The sequence below is a fragment of the Choloepus didactylus genome, chromosome 10, assembly GCF_015220235.1.
Source record: "Choloepus didactylus isolate mChoDid1 chromosome 10, mChoDid1.pri, whole genome shotgun sequence".
Taxonomy (NCBI): domain Eukaryota; kingdom Metazoa; phylum Chordata; class Mammalia; order Pilosa; family Megalonychidae; genus Choloepus; species Choloepus didactylus.
The window spans coordinates 110454407-110471724 of NC_051316.1; the positions used below are offsets into that span (position 1 = coordinate 110454407).

Genomic DNA, 17318 nt, shown 5'->3' on the forward strand with positions numbered 1-17318 from the left:
ACTCAAATAATTAAGCCTGAAAATATTTAAATTCAATGGACCCTAAATAGCCAAATGATCTTGAAAAAGAAGAACAAAGTTGGAAAGCTCACCCTTCTGGGTTTCAAAATATATTACAAATCTTCAGTAATCAAAACAGTACCAGACAACAGCAGATATATACCAATGGAACAGAATTCAGAGCACAGAAATACACCCATGGCCAAGTGATTTTCGACAAGGGTGCCAAATCCAGTCATTGAGGGAAAGAAATGATGCAGGGAAAATTTGATAACAATATGCAAATGAATACCTACTTTACACCACATAGAAAAATTACATCAAAATGGATCAATGACCTAAAAATAAGAGCTAAAACTATAAAACTCTTAGAAGAAAACATAAGGAAGTATCTTCAAGATTTTGCATTAGGCAATGGATGCTAAGATTTTATACTGAAACACAAACAACAAAAGAGTAGATAAATGAGACTTCATTAAAATTAAACTCATCATAGGAAATTATCAAGAAAGTGAAAAGCACAAGGTTTATAACCTACTCTCAAATGTTTAGAAAACAGATAAATAGACAAAACCAAACAAAGAAAAATCATAAGAGAATGATTATCATCAAATTTGGAACTATGGTTACCCTGGGGCAAAGACAGTGAAACACAACTACTGGGGAGGGGCAAAGAGGGTGTTTCTTCAGTATGCATAAATAGTCTCTTCCTTAACCTGTACAGTAATTACATGGGTGTTTGAAAATATATTTACAAGTTTTAAAAGCTTTTCTATGGGTATAACGTATATCACTAAAACAGGCACAGGGCTTACAATTCAGCCCTAGGAATCTGAAAGGGTGACCTTTAAAGAGACTTTCAAATGATACAGAGAGAGCAGCCAATGAGGTATGAACAAAGTCAGGAGAGTATGTGGTGTTTCAGAAGCCAAGAGATACAGGACAGAACAGTGAGCCGTATCAAATATTAGTGAGAGGCAGAATTTATATATTTCACCCAATACATAAACAGCATTGCTCTCTGTTCAATTAATTTATCTTAGGATGTAGATATTATTTGGCAATGACTAAGGATTTATTAATAACCACAATGAGAAAAAGGACATGAACATTCTGATATTTTATATTCAGAAACCAAAATTCTTAACCATATTTTTAAAATGTTCTCTTTCCACAATGCAGAATATTAATTAGACCAATAGTTTATATTCAATTACTGCAATAAGTGCAGTTCTGCATTGGATATCCATGTTTGGCAAACTTGAATGTTAGCCCCAGTTGCTAACATTTGCTATTGAAATGGTAATGACAGACTTTAGGTATTGCCAGATTGTACATAAAAGTTAGGTACTGGTAACAGATATAAAACACAAACATTTGGTCAAAGAGATCAAAACAGAGTTTCAGGGATGGGTACTGAACAGTTCACTTGACATTTTTAGCTAAAAATAACAGAAGTTTTATTTTAAAATAGCAATAAACTATTTTTAAGAGAAGTTTGGACAACCATTTGGCTATGAATTTTTTCAATACTACCTAAAATGGAGATGAACTAATAATTATTTAAAGTCTCATTTGGCAGTAATATTTTATAATGTTATTTGGGACAGGAAAATCAATCACAAAGGATAATAAAATTAAATATTATGAAATAAACCACTTTTGAGAACTGCAAAAACAAAGAGGCATACATTAACCTAAAGATATATCCAACGGTGTCATCCATTGCTTTTCCCTTTATATAAAGGTATTTTTAATTTAAAAAGTTTAAATATATTGCAAACTAATTTTAAATAAGAGGAGGGAAGCTCTTCAAAGATACATATGCAGAGACAATTTAGAAGGGTATATTTTCATTAAAGCAAAAATGCAACATCACACAAGTTGTAAAGATAAAGATGGAAGCTCTGAAGTATAAGGAACAAAACAAATCAAATAACCCCTCTTTTTGGAATAAAGGAAGAACATAGCATTAATTTAGGCCTTCATTTTAAAATATCATTTCTTAAAATGGGAAAAGTAATTTTTTTCAAGAGTATTTATTGCAAAATTCTCTTGGCTCTAAGCCAACATATTTAAATCAATATATGTAAGACTTTTAATTGGACAGAAATGATTATTGTGGGGTTTTTTTGCCAACCAATAGAACCTCCTAATGTTAAGAATAAATTAATGAACATATTTTGTTCCATGACTCTTGCTTTCTTTTAGAAATCCTGAGACTCCAAGAAGTAAAAGACTAACTGACATACACAGATTAATAAATGAAACATTTAACTTCACAAAACTTGTTTTGTGACCCAAAAAGGAACTACTCACCAAAAGCAGCAGCCATAGGGGGTTCAAGGGATGGCTGGCCATCACCAGTAGGAAGGTCTAAGCGAGTGAAGTCTCTGCTTTTGTCATTATTATATTTCACATTAAGGCTGGTGAGCTTGGAGAAGTCAATGCGTAGAGTGCAGCATGCATTATAGATATTCTGGCCATCCAGAGCCTAAAGCATGTGAGAAAGGGACTGATGTTTTGGCAACACAATAATAACTATAAATCAACAGCCTCTACTTTGACACAAAGTGCAAACCAGTTGTAAAGCAGAGAGCAATGAACTAAAAGTCAAACACCTGGGTTAACTTCTACCTCTGTCACTAACTGTGTGAGCCTAAGGAAGAAAAGGAAAACCTCTAAGTCATAGTTCTTTCATCTGTAACATAAGGATAATAATACCTGTCTTGCCTATACATGCCAGAAAAGCAAGATCAACGAAAGAAGAAATGGAAAAGATTGGAAAACTACTGTGTATTATATAAATAGTAGCTATTATTATGATTGCTCACAGCAAAGGTTTAAAATTACTCTGATTTTATATTTCATCCTAATTCTTTTCAGTTTAGTTTAAGTTAGGATGAAACAAAGCCTTAGTAAACGGTACTTGTCAGAGCCACCATATATAAAATCCCATCTACCGCTTATTTTTTTTTGCCTTATAAGCTTATTTTGTAATACTTTGAATAATAAGTTGAAGGAAATTTAGAGTCAGTTCTGATATAAGACCAATGACTAGCAATCCCTGCCTCCACAGTAATAAAAATTAACCAAAGGGATATTTGTGGCCACTTATGACTTCCACAAATACTAAAATTTTAAAAATAGATACCCGATTCCAAAGCACATAAAAAGAAAACAAATATACAAAAAAGACTTACTTATAATATCGTCATTAATGACAAGTATGCCATCATAAAGGTATAAAATAATGTATTCGAGAAGAGGGTACAGCAAATGCAAAGGTTATGGTTCCTGATAAAGTGCCAGACACTTCTCAAAGTGCGATCTTTGAGAAGAAATGAGAATAATTCAAGACAAAAGATCTCAATAGGTTGGAACAATGAGTCAAACATACATAAACTGCATGTAAAGTTTTGTATTTTGTCAAAATAGTCAAGCAGTCATGTACAAAAAACGGACAACATGAAATTGGCAACATATTTCCTAACACTTACGTCTTCACCAATTTAGAACTCAACAGGAATAAATAATGGCGGCAAAAAAAGTGAAGTAAATGAAAGCACAAGGGAAAAGATAGCTCTACTTTCTTTAATCAGTTTACAAAAAGAGTATTGTGCTCAACTCTTTAAATATGACAAACAGGAATGAGTCCCAGGAATCTGAAGGATGATGAAGAGTTCTAAAACCATGTCACGTGAAGAAAGAAGTAGTAATTTTTAGTTACAAAAAAGAACACACAGTAAACTGGGGCAGGAAAGAAAACACAACTACAGAGTCCTTCAGATATCACTGCAATGAGTCATTAACAACTGGAAAATTACCATTTTAGCATAATGTGCATTCATTGGGTCAGCATACTGAAGCAAGGCTTGAAACTGATTATTCTTTGTAAAGGTGATAATCTTCAAGACTGCGCCAAATTTAGAAAATATCTGGAAAAAAGTTCAGATTAGTTTAAGCTATGAAAAAAATAAAACTCAAGTACCTTTATAAATATAACTTGACTTCATAACCCCATATTTAATGAAAATGAATTTTCTATACTATTACTGTTGGCACCAAACTGACTTAAATTAACCTTAAGATGTAAAACCTTCAAAACCTCTAAGTGGCTTATAATAGTGCCTGGAACACACCAGGCATTAAAAGGTTTAACTTAACTTTATAGAATGTTATAAATGGTACAATATTAAAATAGGAATGAATTAGCAGTATGAGATAATGATGTTACAAATCATAGGAATGCAGCAAGTGGGGAGTGATATAAATCAACTATTTCACCCTGTGAATCAGCATCTACTTCTTGCGATTTTTTAGATACAGCAACTAAATGATGTTCAACTAGATGCAAGCAAATACTCTGTTAATTCATCAAATATTCACAGAACATCTACTATATGTCAGGAAGTGTTATAAGCACTGGGAGTTCTGCAGTGAACAAAATAGAGACAGAAGTCTCTGCTTTAAAGAAGATAAACAATGAAATAATATAACATCTGGTGGTAAAAAGTGTAATGAATAACCTTACACCCTTTATAAAAATTAACTAGAAATGGTTCAAGGACATAATTGCTAAAATCATAAAATGCTTAAAAGAAAACAAAGGAGAAAATCTTCAGGCAATGGATTCTTACATATGACATCAAAAGCATGAGTAGAAGAAGAAAAAACAGATAAAATGAAGTTTTTGAAAATTAAAAACTTTCGTGCATCAGAGGACATTATGAAGAGAGTGAAAAGACAACCTACACAATGGGAGAAAATATTTGTAAATCATATATCTGATATATCTGATATAGATTTAATATCCAAAGCATATAAAGAACTCCTTCAACTCAACAACAAAAAGACAAACCTATCCCAATAGAGATAAATTAGATGTCTTCTATAGTGATATTTTTTTCCTCAGGAACAATCACCACCATGGCTTTTCTTAGGATTCCATACTTTGGTCATCTTCGTGCTTAGCTACAGAAAAGCTAATTTTTTAATCCAGTATTTAATTTAGAAAAAGGAAGATGTCAAAGAATTATCTCTACTTGATACCATTTCTTGTATGAAATAGGGTGGTTAAAAAAAAAAAAAAAAAACAACTTTGTTATTTAAACAAATACAGCAACCGAAAGCAACCACCTCAAAAACTCAGATGCAAAATATCAGAAGTCTACAAGTCACATTTGACTCTGCTTTCATAAGAGTGCTCCTCCTTACCTGATGAAGAACTTCCAGAGTAACAGGGTAAAACAGGTTTTCAATAATTATTCGGAGCACAGGGCTTTGCCCAGGCAGGACTGTGCCTTCATTGGTAGCAGTTCCAGTAAGGGCCAGGTTTCCTGACTGGACAGCACTGATGGCCTGCAATGCAGCTTGGGTTCTCTATACAACAATGCAAAATGAGAACTTTTGATTACAGAGAGACATTATATGAATCCTAAAAATTAATCGATGCAAAATAACATGAAGTAATATAGTTAAATCAAAATATAGATAACTACTCTGCACACACATATAAAAATGTAATCAGTCAAGAGTCAAAACATCTACTTACTGATTACAATAACATAATATTTAAGAAAGTTGCTTAAATTTACTTGGACAGATGAAAAAATCCATGCCCCAGTGTGTGGGTGCTGGGGTGGGGGGCTGGGGATTTTGACATAATTTTGCCCAAAAAAAGGATATTTCCTAATTTTTAAAGATAATCCAAAAATAAAAAATAAAAAGACAATGTGAAAGCAACATTAAAGACCATTTAAAAATCATTCAAGTTCCCCTTTTCTCCTCTTCCCTTCCTCAACAATTCAGTTCTAAAGCCTTTAGGTGGCACTGACAGAAATGTAAACATGGGGGAGGAGAGGAGTTGTGATATTTTAGAGAGGGGTATAGAGGCATCAGCATAGGAAGGCATCCTTGAATGGAGCACCAGAGACTAAACAGGGGAGGAGAGCAATCATGTGGAAGAGCTACCCAGCAACTGGAATCTGAGCCCAAAAGAGGTAAGGAGTATATGCTGGGGTGGCTCAGAGCTGGATATCAGAGCCTGAGAAGGGTGAGAAGAGCAGCTAGAGGAAGGAGATGCTTGGCTAGGAGGATCAGAGCCCAAGAGAGGTCAGGAGGGTGCCCACGTGTTCCAGGTGGCCTGGTATGGGGAAGACAGCTCTCCCAGATAAAGAGGTGGCTCATGGGGGTTGGGTGGGAGGGGGATGGAGTGGATAGAGGGAGTCAAGAGGTCATTCAAAGGAGAGGCAGCTTGGCATGGGATATTTACAGCCCAAGCAGGTGTGAGAGAGCAAGCTTCTCTGTATCATTGTCCACTAAAAGTAACCAAAATGCATTGAAAAAATGTCTGGTTCCAGAGCTGGAATGGCAGGGGAAAATAGCAGGAAAAATACAAGATGAGTGTGGAACATTCTTTATACAAGAAAGTGTTCACAAAATGATGGGGAAATGTCAAAATGACACAGGGCCTACTCGACCAAAAGGGGAAAAAAAGAAAGGTAACAAGCTGAGGTCACAGTGGCTGAGAGATCCCAAATTGAGTTGAAAGGCTATCCTGGAGGTTCCTCTTTCGCAAGCTCCAGCTAGACATCCCAATTGGCCATAGCCTGCCATGCCCTTACCAAAAGTAGTCACCAAATAACCTAAGTCCCAACCTGATATTCTATAAAAGATGCACTCACTATGTTTTATCTTTCAGAAACTTAAATCCACTAGAGTATTCCTATACCAGACAAGTCCTAAAACCCAGAGGTAACAGCCTCTTTAAGATCAACTATCAGACGCGGCCCCCTTCCCCATACTGTAGACACCCCCTTTTAATATGAACAAGTTAGGGTGCTCACCGCCTAGACATCCCTGAAGATGGAGAAAGAGATTAAATGAGAGAACGGAGTAGCAACAAACAAGACAAGATTGAACAAAAGTCTATGAACACTGAGACTTTATACAATTATATATATTTTTTGGCTGCTGGGGTGTTGGAATGGCTGGAAGGAGGTAAATGACATGGTATCACTCTAGCCTATAGCCATCCCTTGGGATTTGCTCTCTAGCTGCTCACTGAATTGTACCTTGAAGGTCTTCACCTTTCTGTATACACCTTGTATTGATAATAAGGAAAGAACTGATATTGTGGAACTGTAACCCATAACAATTTTTAAAATTACCTATATGACTGCTTGCTGAGCATCATATTGAGAGATGACACCTTTCTGTATGTATGTTATATTTTACAATAATAGAAATGGCTGAAGTTGTAGAACTGTGACCCATGACATTCTTTGAGATTTGCTCTCTACTACTTGTGAAATCTTACATTGAAAGTTATCACTGTTATGTATATACATTAAAGTACACAATTAAAAAAGGGGGGGGGGATGACATAGGAGCTAGTTTGAAGGGTCTCCTATTGATCAAATCCAGGACAATATGAGAATCAAAATAAATAGAGTGTAACAAAAAAATAAAAATAAAAATAGGGAACCTTGAGATCATACTAATATAAACTAAGAGTTGAGAGCTGTATATTTACATTGATTGTCTCAAAAATATCTTCCCACAAAATAGTATTCTTTCCCCCTTTATAATTAATAATTTTGTAGGGGAAAAGCCTGGCAAACACACCTTAATCAGGTGATCAAAGCTCACACCATCAGTAATGCAACAAATTGAAATTATGTGCCATCTGATAGGATGTAATGAGAACACAGTATTACTTCTGTGATGTTCCTGTCAAAGATACATACCCTGATACATACAAGGAAATACTGCAAAAACCCAAATTGGGGGACACCTGAAAAAATAAGTTGTCTATAATGTTCAAAAGTATCAAAGTCATGAAAGTCAAGGAAAATATGAGGAACTGCTCCAGACTAAAAAGATAGTGACAATAAATTGGAACATGTGATATCAAACTGGAGCCTTTTATTTTAAGAAACATATTGGGACAGTTGGCAAAACTTGAATAAGGTCTGAGAACAAGAGGTAAGTAATGTACCAATGTTAACTTCCTGGTTTTGACAGCTGTATTCTGGTTGTGTGAGAGAATGTCCTTGTTTGGAGGAAATGCACACTAAATGTAGTCAAGGATGAAGGGGCACCAAGCTGGCAACTTATTCCCAAATAGTTCCAGAAATCAAAAGTTCTTTGTACTGTACCTGCAATTCTTCTATGAATTTGTGATTTTCTCAAAATTTCAAAAAACTATTTAAAAATGAAAGAGGTGAAAGGAGGAAAAATTGAAGGATAAAAGCATAGTTAATGAGTACTGAAATTAAGTGCATGTCTTCCTCAATCTTTTTTTCCATATTTATTATTTAAGACTAGTGATAATTAGTAAAAATCCATGAAACAAAATGAAAAATCCCGTCACTTTAATGTAGTTACTTTCACTTTTACATATAATCTTCAGTTGCAATTTTAAAGATCACAGTATTTTATATCTTATTTTGGATTATAAACATCTATTCTCATCTAAATGATTGCAATCTTTAGTGAGTCTTTACTATTGCATTTATTATACTATCTTTCTAATTTAAGATATTTGAATAGTTTTAAACATTTTGCTTTAATAGATAACATTAAAATAAGTATCTCCTGGAAAACTGACAGTCTATTTTCCATATGCTTATCGTGGGAATAACTTCCTCTTTTGTACTTATACACAGACAACCCTTTTAAAAGCATTTTTTATGCCACACGGAGATTTTATTACATCAGGTAATGCACAAACTACCAAAAGTTCAATTTCCAAAGTTTCACCATCTTTGAGAAGAATATGAATACTTATTTGAATGTGTTATATCAATGATTTTCAAAACTGTGCTCTCATAAAGTCAAGTGTGGGATTCTGAGCTCCTCAATCCCACTTCAAACATAGCAGTTTCATCTGTTTTATACTGGTTTCCCCAGTAAGATTTTATTTGGGAAAAGGGGGTAGGGGAGGGGTATCTGCTTTCAAATGTTTGAAAACTGGCTCAGACTTCCATTTCCAGCCCATAATTTGGGGGGAAAAATCAGTTAAGAAAAAAAGACTCAGAACTGACATGGTTTAGAATTCATAGACAAGGACATTGAAGAGGTTATTTTAACTGTATTCCATACATTCAACAAGTAGAAACATGGAAGATATAAAACAATGCTGTCCAATAGAATTTTCTGTGATGATGGAAATGTTCTCTTTCTGCACCATTCAAGATGATAGCTATTAGCCACATGTTGCTGCTGAAATGTGGATAGTAAGGAACTGAATTTTTAATTATACTTATTTTAATTATTTAAATTTAATAGCTGGTGACTACCATATTGGACACCACAGCTCTAGAATGTCTAGGAAAAGACATTATCATGGGAGATTCTAAGTGTAATAACTGTTCCTATTCCTCTTAGATTAAAATGACTACATCTTATCAAAACAGGCTGCATAATAAGGAAACTTAACCACTTTGACTCTTTATTTCATATCCTCTGCAAATCATTGTAACAACCCTTATCAAATAATTCCATAGAAGTGCTGGAAGTTGCTAGTTTGTTATTATTGTAATTATTTCACAATAAATACCCTCTTCTCTTTGGCACAAGAGATATCACAGTAGAGAAATGAGAGAAGCCATAGTATTTATTATCCTAATCATAGTTTACAATATACTCTGTATTGGTACTTCACAGAGAATTGAGTACAAAGCTCTCCAAGTAGCAGGCAATCAAGAAAGGCTTAGAAGTTAATAAAAATCTGAGAAAATAACACCTGAAAAGCAGATTTATTTTATAACTCTGTGGTTCCAATTTTTAATTAGGCAAAAACATTTAGGTAAAAAAAACAAACAAACAAGAAATGCCTTCTTGACATGAAAGTGTATCTGATGCTTAAAATTGTGAGGCAGCAGAATTCCTATTATAGAGATCATTTTGGAATGTATGGGCAACATTAACTATTAACATAGGAAATACATCATGGGTTGGAAAACCAACAAAGATTTTATTAAAATTTAAACATGCCTAGATAATATGTAGAAGGCATTTCTATGCCTAAGATGAAAATTAACATAATAAAATACACAGATCTTTAATGTTCAGTGCGATGAGTTTTAGGGAAAAGTTTTTAGAGAAAATTCTTCCATGATCATCTCTTTGCAGATTTATGAACTTCCACCCACAAGATCAAGGGAAACTTTCTACACAATAATAACTGCTATTAATACAACAATTTCGCAAATGCTGTCAGAATATGATCTAAATTTCAGAGCTATACTTTTAATTTAAATCAAGGAGATAAAAATACTTGATAGTCACCTGACCTTCTGGCAAGTATTTCCATAAACTGGAAAAGAAGTGATGGGCATGTTTTGGGATATTTTGCTATTCAGAGAACAAAAGAGAATGAAACATTAATTCATCAGCTCTCCGGGACTATCAGAATAAAAAAACACCTGGTACCTTTTATATATACAAATAAATGCTTTCAATTTTTATTTGTTTGGTATGTGACCTTAAATAAAAGAAAAATTATTATATTTTATTAAACATCATGCATAAAAATTACATAAAAGTAACAAAATGGAAAGAGAAGAAATCAAGGCTACCTAAGAATAAACTAGGTCATTTGGACTGATTTTGGTTGCCAAGCAAAACTGAGATTTCGCACTGTTTCCTTTTGGAATAATCCAATCTTTAAGAATTTTATTGTTTTTTTCCTTCTCCAATATACTAACATACTTAGGAATCACAATAATAAGCAAACTAGTGGACTTATATGAAGGAAAATTTAAAACTCTACTGAAAGACATAAAGGAAAGCAAACTATAACTTCTTCCTTAAAGGGATCAGAGAGCAAAGTAAATACACTAATCATTCCTAAATTAACCTATAAAATAAACCCAACCCCTACTTGTGTTTTTTTGTGGGGCAGGAGTTATCAAAATAATTCTAAAGTACACCTGGAGAAATATACAAGAAAAATTAGCCAATAAACTTCTGAAGAGACAGCAATGAGTAGAGCTTCGCCTTACTACATAATGAGCTATAAGGCACACTGAAACAGGACCAGAACAGAATGGAATCCAGAAACTAATCCAGATTGCACAAAGTGTAAAAGCAGCACAACACATGAGTGCACATCATATGACATGCAAGCAGCATATGCATGTTGTAAGTAGGAATAGCATGTATATGGAAAATTAGAATATCATAAAGGACTAGTTTCACATCTGTGGATAAAAAGTGGGTCATTCAGTAAATAATGAAGGGGAAAATAAAGATCGATGCCCTACCATCAATACCTACACCCCCGAAATTCCAGATAGAGCAAAGACTTAATCATCAAAATAAAAAGAATGAAAACATAAAAATATAAGAAGAAAACAGATTTTTTTTTTCCCTTAATCTTGGTGTAGTAGGCCTTTCTGAGCATGCTCCAAAGACAGGAACAATAATATAATTTTAACAGATTTGACTATATGTATAAAAATGTTTTTTAAAACCTCTAATAGCAGAAATCATCATAAACAACTTTAAAAGAGAAGAAACAGTAAGAAATACCTGAAATACGTAATAGACCAGATAGTTGATATAATAAACAAATACAATCAAACATATGTCAGAGGTTGTTTGACTTTACAAATTATCACATTAAAGTAAAAATAAGATATCTCACTATCATATTAACAAATATAGACAGGAAAACTGCTTGCATATACTTTATCAGTGGCAGCCTAACGTTGACACGTATTTTATCCAGAAAGCAACTGTGCAACATATATCAAAATATAAAATATGCATATGCTTTGTCCCAGCAATTTCACTGCCAGAAATGTACCTAATAAGTGTGCTAAGATATACATTGTGAGAATGTTGCTGCTGTACTATTTATAAAAGCATAAAATTGGAAACAACTTCAACGTCTATCAGTAGGAAACTGGATAAATTATGTATCTCTCCTACACAAGGGGGTACAATACAATCATTAAAAAATTATGAAGTAACTCTATGTTTGTTGTCATGAAACAACCCATCACATGTCATAGAGAAAAAAAGAAAAGGCTTCATAATGTCAGTATTCCATTTGTATAGACATGTATACAGACATAATAACATACCTGAACATAGAAGGATACACACTAAACTGTTAGTACTAGTTGTTAGTTATTTCTGGGTAACTGGATTTGTTTTTGTGTGCTTTTTTCCTTTTACTTTTCTGGATTGTTTGACTGTTTTACCATGAGCAGGTATTCTATTTATAATTTATAAGGCAATTTTTCATCTAAAAAATTATATTTAAAATACTTAATACTTCATTTACACTAAGTTTATATAGTGTATCATACTATATAGTGTATCATATGCCTTTAATTTATCTTTAAACAAGTTAAGGGTTATGTGCAGAAATATCTCTGTTTTAACAATGTGGAAAACTATAATTTAAACTCAGCAGCTTGTATTATAATGCCTTTCAACACAGTATCAAAGAACTGGAGGAATTCTTTGCCTAGAGCAATAGCACAGAGGCCAAACTTGCTCTTTACATAATAGAAAGCCCTTTCTTAAAATGCACTTGTTTGTGAATAAATTTTTTCTAACCTTAAGTACTTCAAATTACTGTTTTAATACTTAAAAATGAACCTCCAGAAATACAAAAGACTCAACATGAACTATATAAAAATAAAAACAGGAAAATGAGTAAGAAATGTTGATATCCTACATTCCATATACATCTTGAAGAGTCAAAACAATCATTTAATGAATAATTCTACACAAGTTCTTATTAACATCTTAAATTCAGCTACTTAATGTCACAATATGTCACTCAACTTCTCAATGCCTTTGCTATATCTTCTGTAAAAAGAAAGGATTGAAATACATGACTTCTAAAGTTCCATTTAGAATTGAGATTTTATGAAGTTAAGAGGTAACATCATAAAATTTTTTTTCCTTTTTTTATTGTGAAAACAAAGTTTCAAGGAAAATAATACTATCAACCATTTCTAGCACCATAACTTCAAATGTTTCTAAACAGCACTGTTTTCTTATTCTTAAGTTTTGGGGAAAGAATTTGCATACACAATCCTTACTAATAAAGTGTCTTCAGACAAAAAAAAAAAAAAAAGATTTTTTTCCTATGAAAAGTACAGAAAATTAATTTTAAGTTACTATACCAGGTACTCTTTAATCATTTTAAAACTGCCTTTAATACTTACAGCTTGATTAGGCAGATTGTCAGTCTTGAGTTCTCTATGATTGGAATACTGGATATAAACAGGCTGGCTTCGTAGGTGAGGAGTAACAGGAGTGTAATAATTCACCATAGTTACAGCAGCTTCCTCAGAAGCCATTTCTAAGAAAGCCTGCAATAAGCAAAAGATGAAGTGAAAGCTCATATTTTTGATAGTTAAGAACTATTTTGCCATTCTACTTTGTTCTAACTCATGCATTCTCAACAGAAAAGATATAGTCCCCAAAGGGGTGAAAAAACTTTTGTGAAAACCCTGTGGCTCACACTCCCTTTTTCCAGTGTATGGACAGATGGGTAGAAAAATAGGAACAAAAGTTAAATGAATAATGGGGGAGATGGGATGTTTTGAGTGTTCTTCTTTACTTGTATTTTTATTTTTTACTTTTGGAGTAATGAAAATGTTCAAAAATTGATTTTGGTGATGGATGCACAACTATACAATGGTACTGTGAACAACTGATTGTACACTGTGGATGATCGTAGGGTATGTGAAGAAGAACTTAGTGGCTGGTTAGACAAATAAAAGAGAAATTTACTAACTATTCTGAGCCCTCAGAACTACCTAGAAGAACATCTCAATTTTAAAATGCAGAAATTTATCAACAGAAAAACAACTCTTCACCCAAACCAACACCAATTCTTTAGATAATGCGATTATTTTTACCACGGTTAGAGCATTTAATTAGCAAGCAAACAGCAACCACTTCAAATTATGTATAAAACATTTACAATTTCTTTATAGATATGCATTTATTAACAAAATTTATTGAACACAGAAAATGACAAATACCTATAAATCAAATTATTCTATTGTTTAGTTACCTTACTTGCCAAATGTTTCCACAAAAAACATTCCACAAATGTTTCTACAGTAAGGGAATACTAACTTGTCAAATGTTAAATATGATGCTTAAATGCATCAATCAAATGTCACAACTGAATTAATTAAACGTATTAACTGAACCAACAAATTTTATGAAGTACTGATATTAGTCACTCAACAGTAGATTAACTATTACCAATAAACAAACAACTCCAACCATCCATGGTAAACAAATAGAATATGTAAACAAATAAATAAGTAAACAAAGTTCTACGATCTTAAAGGGACAAAACAGTCATTTATACTATCTAAAAGGTACAAACATGTCCAAATGATTCACTCCAACCCACTATCCAACTGCAGCAATAATACACATTTTCTAATTTTTCGAAGAGGATAAAAATGATCAAGGTTAAAAAAAAGCTATGACAATATTTTCTAATATCTGGTTCTTAAACATTTTTTTTTTCAAAACAGTAGTTTTAAACATTACTGTAATATTCACTATATGGGGCGAGAGCCTCAGTTTCTGCTAACTCCTTGCTAAATGTTAAGAATTGACTAAATTTCCAACAGATCACACAAAGGAAAAGCTAAACAATATCTTTGATACACATTATCATGTCATCTACATAAAATCTAAAAGTTCATATGTCAAAAGAAATTTTTCCAGATGATGTCCAGTAAAGGAATTATGTTTTTTTAAAATGCTGAATAAGTTCTAAAAATGAAGCACTGACTGAGGCTTCTTCCAGCTTTTCCAGTCAAAGGGTTCAATTTTCATAATGTGGAAATCATGAAAGAGCCAACAAGAAGTCACTATCCAGATGAAATAACCCCCTAGTCTGCCTCCAACACTCCACTTCCAAGTGCTCTGGGAAAGGCTAATGATGACAAATATTTCCAGTGAAGTCTTTTAGTTTCTTCACATCAGAATCTCTTGCTGAAGTATATTAGTAAGAGATGTCTTCTAAACAAGATTTATGAACAAAAGATAAGCAATAAGCATAACAATTACACTCGGCACTACAGGTAAACATAAAAACCTAAAAAATTGGAAGGCAGACAAAAGAAACAGTGATATTGCCACCTGCTGCACTGGCAACTGGCCATTAGACATGGCCATGCTGGCTCTTTCAAGTCATGCAAACCATACCATTCTCAATAGTAGCAACCACGTTAACATAAAAGACTAAGTGGCAGGCATGCAACAGATTAAAAGAAATACGTAAACATAATAAGGGCCAATACTTAAACATGTTATTTAACTTCTCAGAGTCTCAGTAAGCAGTAACCTCATCTGAGTTAAATGGGAATAATCAAATAGAGACTGAATCAGATATCACTCAATCTCTTTCATGCCCAACATTTATCACTCAATAAAAAATCTTATTTAAATAGAAGAATCACAGTAATCCATTACAACGTTCTACAAATAACCCAGGGGCAAGATCTATTGCCCTCAGTGCAAAACACTTTCAGGAAAACCAAATCCCTAGGAAAGAAGCAAAAAATTCATCCCAGTGGGGTCTGAGGTGCAAGAAGAATGCAAATGAGTATTCAACATCAACTTGACAAGAATTACATTTTGTCATGGTTACCAAAAAAGCAGGAAAGTTTCTTATGTTACTCATCTTAAGAAAATCCATTAACTTGTAAGAACCCCTAACGTAAGTCTCTTTCAAATTATTAAAGAAGCTACATATTAATTCTACAACAAAAAATGTACTGTATATTTATATCTAGATTTTGGAAAATGTAATTGTTTTTAATTATGCAAATGAGGTATAATTTACCTCCTTTCTCTTTCTCTAGCAAGGTATACTCATAATCATCGAGCCATTTTCATAAACCATCCTATAATTAAGATTATAAATTATGTTTATTGTTAGGGAGTAAAAAACACACAAGTCAATAGGTTAAGAGATAATCCTATTTCCTATTTTTGTTGTTGCTTCCCATCAAACCAAAGAAAAAAAAACCCAAACAACCCTACTTGAAAACCTAATTTACTTTGGGATAGTATGTGGGAAAAAATACAATCAATGCAAACTAGGGTTTATAGTTAACAGTAACACTGTAATATTCTTCCATTAATTGTAACAAAGGCAATATACCAAAGCTAAATGTCAAAGAGAGGGATATAAGGGAGGGGTATGGGATTCTGGTTGTTGTTATTTTCCCTTTTTAAATTTTTTCATTCTTTAATCTTTAATTTTTTCCTCTTCTTTATTTGTGGAAGAAACAGAAGTGTTCTCGTGTAGATTGTGGTGGTGAATGCATAACTATGTGATGATACTAGGAGGTACTGATTGTTAGTTTAGGAGGGACTGTATGGTGTGTAAATGAAAGTGTTTAAAAAATAAACAGAAAGGTACAAGTGCTGGAAAAGATGTGGAGAGAGGGAGGTACCTATTCACTGTTGGTAGGGAAGTAAAATGGTGCAGCCCCTCTGGAGTACAGCATGGTAGTTCCCCAGGAGGCTAAGTATAGGGTTGCCATATGATCCTGTATATACTCGGAAGAACTGAAAGCAGGGACGTGAACAGGCATTTGCACACTGGTATTTATGGCAGCAGTATTCATGATCTGCAATGGATGGAGGAGGCCTAAGGTACATCAATGGTTGAATGGAAGGGTGAACTGTGGTGTATTCATTCATACAATGGATATTTGAGTGGGTGCAAGAAGGAATGAAGTTGTGAAGCATGCAAACAGGTGAATGAGCCTTGAGGAAATTATGTTGAGTGAAATAAGCCAGAAACAAAAGGACAAATATTGTAAGGCCTCATTAATATAAACTAACTATAAAGAGCAAATGCTGAGAACTGAATTCAAGGGCACAGATTTTCAGGGGACAGAATGTGGGCAGAGATTGGGCAATCCACGATGCAGCAGTACAGAAATGTTCAATAAGGCTTATTGTAAAGGTTCCTAGATTGTAAATTCTTATAACAGTCACATCTACTCCTGAGTTTTAACTTTTATTTATTTGGCACAAAATTTATATTCTCTGTAGCACACTATCTAATTTAACCTGAATGGTCAGTTTATTTAAACAACATAATTACATGTAACCTAGAATAGGAATGAGATTTTGTTATTCTGTACAGGTTAATGTAATAACGCTGATACATCCCGGAGTATTTTAGGCAGAAAATAATAAAAAATACACGCAAAGTCCCCTTGAGGGACTGGAAAAAATTTGGAAACATTAAACTTCCCCACCTGGGGAATTTCTGATATTCTCACAAGCATTAGGGA

At 33.4% G+C, this 17318-nt stretch overlaps 1 protein-coding gene across 4 annotated transcripts in view; it reads right to left on the minus strand.

The window, feature by feature from the left end:
- PTBP3 (polypyrimidine tract binding protein 3) overlaps window positions 1–17318 on the minus strand; it is a 131968-nt gene that overhangs the window by 38498 nt on the left and 76152 nt on the right. For all 4 annotated transcript variants that reach the window (XM_037798446.1, XM_037798445.1, XM_037798444.1 and 1 more), the window contains 4 exons: window positions 13197–13343; window positions 5218–5382; window positions 3828–3938; window positions 2320–2494 (listed from right to left, as the gene is read on the minus strand). In XM_037798446.1, coding sequence (XP_037654374.1) covers window positions 2320–2494; window positions 3828–3938; window positions 5218–5382; window positions 13197–13343 — 598 coding nt within the window. The remainder of the gene's footprint in view (window positions 1–2319; window positions 2495–3827; window positions 3939–5217; window positions 5383–13196; window positions 13344–17318) is intronic.